A 6,482-nucleotide genomic window follows, 5' to 3' on the forward strand; every position below is an offset into this window, starting at 1 on the left:
GACCCAAATTTTCTCCGACAAGCGATCACAGCTGCCACTTACACACACCCTACCAGAACCTGTCACCTAGAACCCTCCAACGCAGCACGCATTCCTATTCTCTCTCTCTCTCTCTCTCTCTCTCTCTCTCTCTCTCTCTCTCTCTCTCTCTCTCTCTCTCTCTCTCTCTCTCTCTCTCTCTCTGTCCGTCTCTTTTTTCTCTCTCTGTCTCTCTCACTCTTTTTGGCCATTTTTTGAAACCAAAAGCAAGACAATCTCAAACCAAGACATACACACATAGATAGACACGTACGCACACACACACAAAGAGTTCACCTGAATCCCAACAATCTTCAGCTTCTATTCCTAATGTATTCCTCTTTCTCTCTCTCCCACTCTCTCTCCCACTCCCTCTCCCACTCTCGCTCTCCCTCTCTCTCACTCTCCCACTCTCTCTCTCACTGAGAGGGAGGAGGGGAGGGAGGGAGAGTGGAAGGGCGGGGGGGGATAGTCCCCCGTGCCCCCCGCCCCCTCCCTCCCCCTCACCTGAGTCTACTCTGCCAAACATCCCTGCTCAAAGAGAGAGGTGCATGATGGGAGACACGGTGGGCGGGGAACGCGCCTCTGTTAGCCAGACAAAACTTGGCTGTTTTGTTGACAAGAAACGAAAAACAAAAGAATGGAGAAAAGTGAGAGAAGAGAGAGAAGGGAGGAGAAAGGGAGGAGAAAGGGAGGCAGGGAGGAACATCTGGAACATCTGACGAGGGCGTCGTTTCAAGTGGGATGGGGGGAACACATCCTGCCCCCCCAGGCTTTGGAACACTGCAGCAAAACAGGCGAACACAACGAGATGCAGGTCTTAATTAGAGGGGAGGGGCCTGGGGGGGGGGGGGGGGGGGTCATATGTTGTGTGTGTGTGTGTGTGTGGGGGGGGGGGGGGGGGGGGGGGGGGGGGGGGGCTGGAAGACGGGAAGCCTGCTGGGTTTCAAAAAAGCTAAATTGTGTGTGTGTGTGTCTGTGTGTGTGTGTGGGGGGGGGGGCTGCACTGCTAAACAATCAAAGGGAATGTGTGAACAATCTGGGCCTATATATAGAGAGGGGGGGGGTAGTCCACACAGCTCCCAACAGCAATCAGATAATTAGAAAAGCAAATTAAAATAGACAGATACAGTCTGGTAGGCCTGAGGCAACACAGAGTGCCCCCCCCCCCCCCCCCCTCTGCTCGTTGTTGTGAACTGGTGTTTCTGCTCCGTTCGGTTTGGGGGGGTTCCTGTTCCGGTCTCATCCCGTTCCCGTTCCTCGTCCCGGCAGTCAGGATGGGCGGGGATCCCTTCGTTATGTTATTGTTTGTATCTTTAACGTGCGTCCGGCCAGTCCAACCCATCCCTGATGTTCAGAGTGGGGAAGAGACGGGAAGGAGGTGGTGGTTTCACTGGTGTGGATTTAGGGGGGGTCTGGTGGGGTCTTGGGGGGTCTGGGGGGGGCCCTGGCGGTGGACCGGTTTATTTGACCAGATGTGTGGAGACTTGAGGTCTTGGTTGATGTGTCTGTGAAAGATGATCCCACCATAATTGTTTATTCTTCTCCTTCATCTCATTCCGTATGTTAACCACACTGGCTCTAGCCAGTCGTGATCTCCCTATAGATTTATGGATCCAGGACTTTGCCCACAGTTCAGTCCAGGGCCTGACTCACTTTGTTCTGTGCCCTGGCACTGCCTCGTCTAATTTACGACTAACTTTAATTAATTGTAATTGACGACGTTGGTCGTGCTGATGCAGACCTTGTGGGGGACGTGATGGACTGGAGGCAGCGGCCGGCCGAGAGTAAGAGTAAGACACTGCCAAGAGAACCCAGGAAGACTACGCACATTTCATTTAGGAAAAGGGTTTTTTAGACAATTTGAGATAAGCCTGAACCGATGCGTGCTCCCACCAGCTTGTGGTCTATGAAGACACTGCATAACCCCCCCCCCCACACACCCCTCTTACACACTTATTGTATACCGTACGTCCTGGCACTTAATGTACGCACTTATATCTTGAGCTTATAAATAGATTTGAGCATCTTATCCTAATTCCCCGCATACAGCTCCCCGTTGTGTACGGGGAACGGGCGATTGTTAGTGCTTTGCTCTTGGTTCTATGAGCATCCTTAGTGTACCGACAGAGATATATTGCTGTTTCTCTTTCTTCTGACAAAGGGACTGATTGTGAGTCGCTCTGGATAAAAGCATCTGCTAAATACCCTCCACGTGAAGACACCAGAGGACCAGGCCCGAGCAGCCTTCGGCCACACCGACACAGCGTCGGAGGGGAGCTGAGCGTGAAGCTTGGCACAATGTGAACGATGTGATCCCAGTGAAATATAAAGCCCAGCGCAGCACTGCTGAACTTTGCGTCCACACAAACAGGCTTTGGTTGACCTTTATGTGGGAGAATTTACATCCCCTGCCACCTCGTAAACAAGCTGAACGGATCTGGAATGAGATAAATGTGAGCGGACGCAGTAGTGGATCGTAAGTTAGACAGGAATATGATCCTAACGGAGAATGACAAATGGAGCGCTTTGGCTTGGCGCTTTGCTAACCTCTGTGGCCGCGAGAGTGTTCGCTCAGCAGCTCGCACGCTGCAAGTCTCGCTCCTCGATCGCTTAATCATAGACATGCATGAACACATAGACATGCACATGCACACGTGCACACACGAGCACATACACATGCAGCTGCTCTCCGTGGGCTGGCTAGCGTTTACCGCCTGGGTTTTATGGCTCAAGGCGCCAATGGAAGCAGCAAGGATGGTCCAGCGTCTCCTTCCTGCTGCTCCCTGATGCGTCGGGGAGAGCAGGGTGTTGGAACGGCCAGGTCGGGGTCCAGCTCCCATCAGGGCTGGGCAGTGCTGCACATGCTGTGTTGGATCAAAGGCTCCCTAAGCATCCCACATGGCGACCCGTAAATAATCGGTTTAACTGATTTACGGGTTCATACGCCAGAGGAACCCGTTTAGAACAGTAAATGATACGATGCCAGGGATGACCTTTACAAAACAAAGGTTCAAGAGATTTAATGGAGAATGCATCATTATGTCCTTTCAAAGTAAAAGTGCATGGCAGAGCTCCGTCACGCAGGCGTCCGCTCCGCCCGCTGCCCGCTCCGCGTTGACCTTTGAGGGTGTTGTTGACCTTTCCTTGACTCGAACCTCCGGCGCCGCCACCGTGTCATTGTGGAGGGCCCGGCGTTACCGCGGGACGGACAGGGTTTAAAGATCCGTTAGGGGGGGGTGCAGGGTGCAGGACGCACTCTAGAGTGCACTGTAGGGGTGCAGGGTGCACTGTAGGGTGCAGGGTGCACTGTAGGGTGCAGGGTGCACTGTAGGGTGCAGAGTGCACTGTAGGGTGTAGGGTGCACTGTGGGGTGCAGGGTGCACTGTGGGGTGCAGGGTGCACTGTGGGGTGCAGGGTGCACTGTGGGGTGCAGGGTGCACTGTAGGGTGCAGGGTGCACTGTAGGGTGCAGGGTGCAGAGTGCAGAGTGCACTGTAGGGTGCAGGGTGCACTGTAGGGTGCAGGGTGCACTGTAGGGTGCAGGGTGCACTGTAGGGTGCAGGGTGCAGAGTGCAGGGTGCACTGTGGGGTGTAGGGTGCAGGGTGCACTGTGGGGTGCAGGGTGCACTGTGGGGTGCAGGGTGTAGGGTGCAGGGTGCACTGTGGGGTGCAGGGTGCAGGGCGCACTGTGGGGTGCAGGGTGCAGAGTGCAGAGCGCACTGTGGGGTGCAGGGTGCACTGTGGGGTGCAGGGTGCAGGACGCACTCTAGAGTGCACTGTGGGGTGCAGGGTGCACTGTAGGGTGCAGGGTGCACTGTGGGGTGCAGGGTGCAGAGTGCAGAGTGCACTGTGGGGTGCAGGGTGCACTGTGGGGTGCAGGGTGCACTGTAGGGTGCAGGGTGCACTGTAGGGTGCAGGGTGCAGAGTGCAGAGTGCACTGTAGGGTGCAGGGTGCAGGGTGCACTGCAGGGTGTGACACAGGGCGCTGTGCACGGATCCACAGCGCTCAGTGGCTTCCTCTGGGTCAGGTCTGACCCCAGAGGGTGACCATCTTGATCGGGTGGGGGGGGGGGGGGAAGCAGGACAAGGACCTGTCTTAGGATGTATTTTCTCCCAGGGGTTAAGGGTCACGCTCTCAGGCCAGGAGACGGCGGGCTGGGATATGATGAGAGAGGGGGGGGGGGGGGGGACGACGACGACGACTCGTCTGGCGCGTGCCGAGCAGAATTAGAGGCGACAGATGTTATCGAGATGAGAATCTTCTCTCTGGCGCCTGCGGGCGCGTCCAATGGTTCTGTTAGCTTTTCTGTGTCTTAAGAAATCTGAGCAAATTTGGAGGGAGGGAGGGAGGGAGGGAGGGGGGGGGGACTAAGGGAGGCTGCTGTGATGACAGAATAGTAATAGGCCCACTTAAAGTCAACAGCCACAAACAATGGAGACAGTAATAAAGCCATAAAATCTGTGGTAATGTAGGAAAGTTTCCCTCCCTCACTGTGGCTGAGCTGAGACAGGCATCCCGGCTTTATATCAATAATAATCCTCTTCATGTTGTGTAACAATGAAAGCATGAAAATGAATTAAAGCAACTTGAAATGTGACGTGTTCGCTGGCGTACATCCTCTTATCAATGCAGGTTGTATAAGAGTGAAGGAGATTGTGCTGGATTAGTACTATCTGCCCCTCCTGTTTCAAGCCCCCCGACCCGAGCGTGAAGTGTTTGACTAAGCGAGGGGGGGGGGGGGGGGGGGTGGTCTTGTTCCTGGGCGGGATGCGACCTAGCCTCTGGGGTTTATCTCCTACGAGCAGCGCTGCCGGAATAATCGTGTCTTCATATGTTCGTCAACATGGGACACCAGCGTACACTGCCTCCTCACGGCTTCGCCTTCTAAATGATTGAACCACTGCTGTTTTGTATCAGCCAATCATCCCCCTATATGGTCTGTTTAGGGCTAAGATGATATAGGGGGATGCATGGTATCTTGGTAAGGCACTGAGTTTATGCATTCACATTTTAACTCCAGCAAGTTTAGCAACGTCAGTCTAAATACAGCCTGTGTGTTTAACACAGTTTCAAATATATTCTATATTCCATAGTTAAAAACGAAATCGGTGAAACAAATTCAGTAAATATGTGTGCATCAATTTGAAACCATTTCTTGTCCATGGAAACCACATGATGGTAAACCAGGAATGAAAGCAGCAGCAGCTGAGTGTTGGGGATGAGGAACACCAGAACCCGGGTTCTGACCACTGTGTGTGGGGATGAGGTGTTCCCCGGCCAGGGCCGCTGTCCAAGGTGCTGAAACCCTGTTTTGACCACTGTGTTTGGGGATGAGGAGTTCCCCGGCCAGGGCCGCTGTCCAAGGTGCTGAAACCGGGTTCTGACCACTGTGTGTGGGGATGAGGAGTTCCCCGGCCAGGGCCGCTGTCCAAGGTGCTGAAACCGGGTTCTGACCACTGTGTGTGGGGATGAGGAGTTCCCCGGCCAGGGCCGCTGTCCAAGGTGCTGAAACCCTGTTCTGACCACTGTGTGTGGGGATGAGGTGTTCCCCGGCCAGGGCCGCTGTCCAAGGTGCTGAAACCCTGTTCTGACCACTGTGTTTGGGGATGAGGAGTTCCCCGGTAAGGGCCGCTGTCCAAGGTGCTGAAACCGGGTTCTGACCACTGTGTGTGGGGATGAGGAGTTCCCCGGCCAGGGCCGCTGTCCAAGGTGCTGAAACCGGGTTCTGACCACTGTGTGTGGGGATGAGGAGTTCCCCGGCCAGGGCCGCTGTCCAAGGTGCTGAAACCCGGTTCTGACCACTGTGTTTGGGGATGAGGAGTTCCCCGGCCAGGGCCGCTGTCCAAGGTGCTGAAACCCTGTTCTGACCACTGTGTTTGGGGATGAGGTGTTCCCCGGCCAGGGCCGCTGTCCAAGGTGCTGAAACCGGGTTCTGGTGTTCTGGTAAACCACTGTGTGTGGGGGTTTTCCATATTCTACAGCCCCCCCCCCCCCCCCCCCCCCCCCCCCCCCATCTGTCTCCCCCCCCCCCCCCCCCCCCCCCCCCAGGTAGGGTACAGGTGAATGTTGGCATTTGACGGGTCGTGGGCTAGGAGGGGCCGGCTGTAGTTTGTGTGTGTGTGTGCGTGTGCGGGTGTGTGTTTCGCAGGGCTAGCAGACCTGTGGCCCCTCAGTCAACGGCGGGCCCCTCAGTGTGGAGAGGCCCCCAGGGTGCCTGTGTCTGCCCATCGCTCAGTGTGTGTGTGCACAAACGGAGTATGATATAGGGCTGTATACCCCCCCCCCCCACCCCCATCAGCGTATAGCTCTATCCTGTTATTCAATAATAAAGAAGACATGTTAAAGTTCCATAGAGTAAGAACAACTGAAAAAACGTTTTTCTTTCCTTCCCGTGGTTACGGCCGCCACCAGCGCACTGTTGGAATGGTGTGTCTGTGTGCACATCTGTGTATCTGTGTGTA

General features: G+C 55.1%; 1 protein-coding gene across 1 annotated transcript; it reads right to left on the minus strand.

Moving 5' to 3' along the window:
- Positions 1-3,278: 3,278 nt before the first annotated feature.
- LOC115538230 (soluble scavenger receptor cysteine-rich domain-containing protein SSC5D-like) lies at positions 3,279-6,249 on the minus strand. Its single transcript, XM_030349886.1, has 2 exons — positions 6,181-6,249; positions 3,279-3,983 (listed from the first exon to the last, which is right to left on the minus strand). Exons 1-2 carry the CDS (start codon positions 6,247-6,249, stop codon positions 3,279-3,281), a joined length of 774 nt encoding a protein of 257 aa, XP_030205746.1.
- Positions 6,250-6,482: the final 233 nt, after the last annotated feature.

Source organism: Gadus morhua, unplaced genomic scaffold (genome assembly GCF_902167405.1).
Source record: "Gadus morhua unplaced genomic scaffold, gadMor3.0, whole genome shotgun sequence".
Lineage (NCBI taxonomy): Eukaryota > Metazoa > Chordata > Actinopteri > Gadiformes > Gadidae > Gadus > Gadus morhua.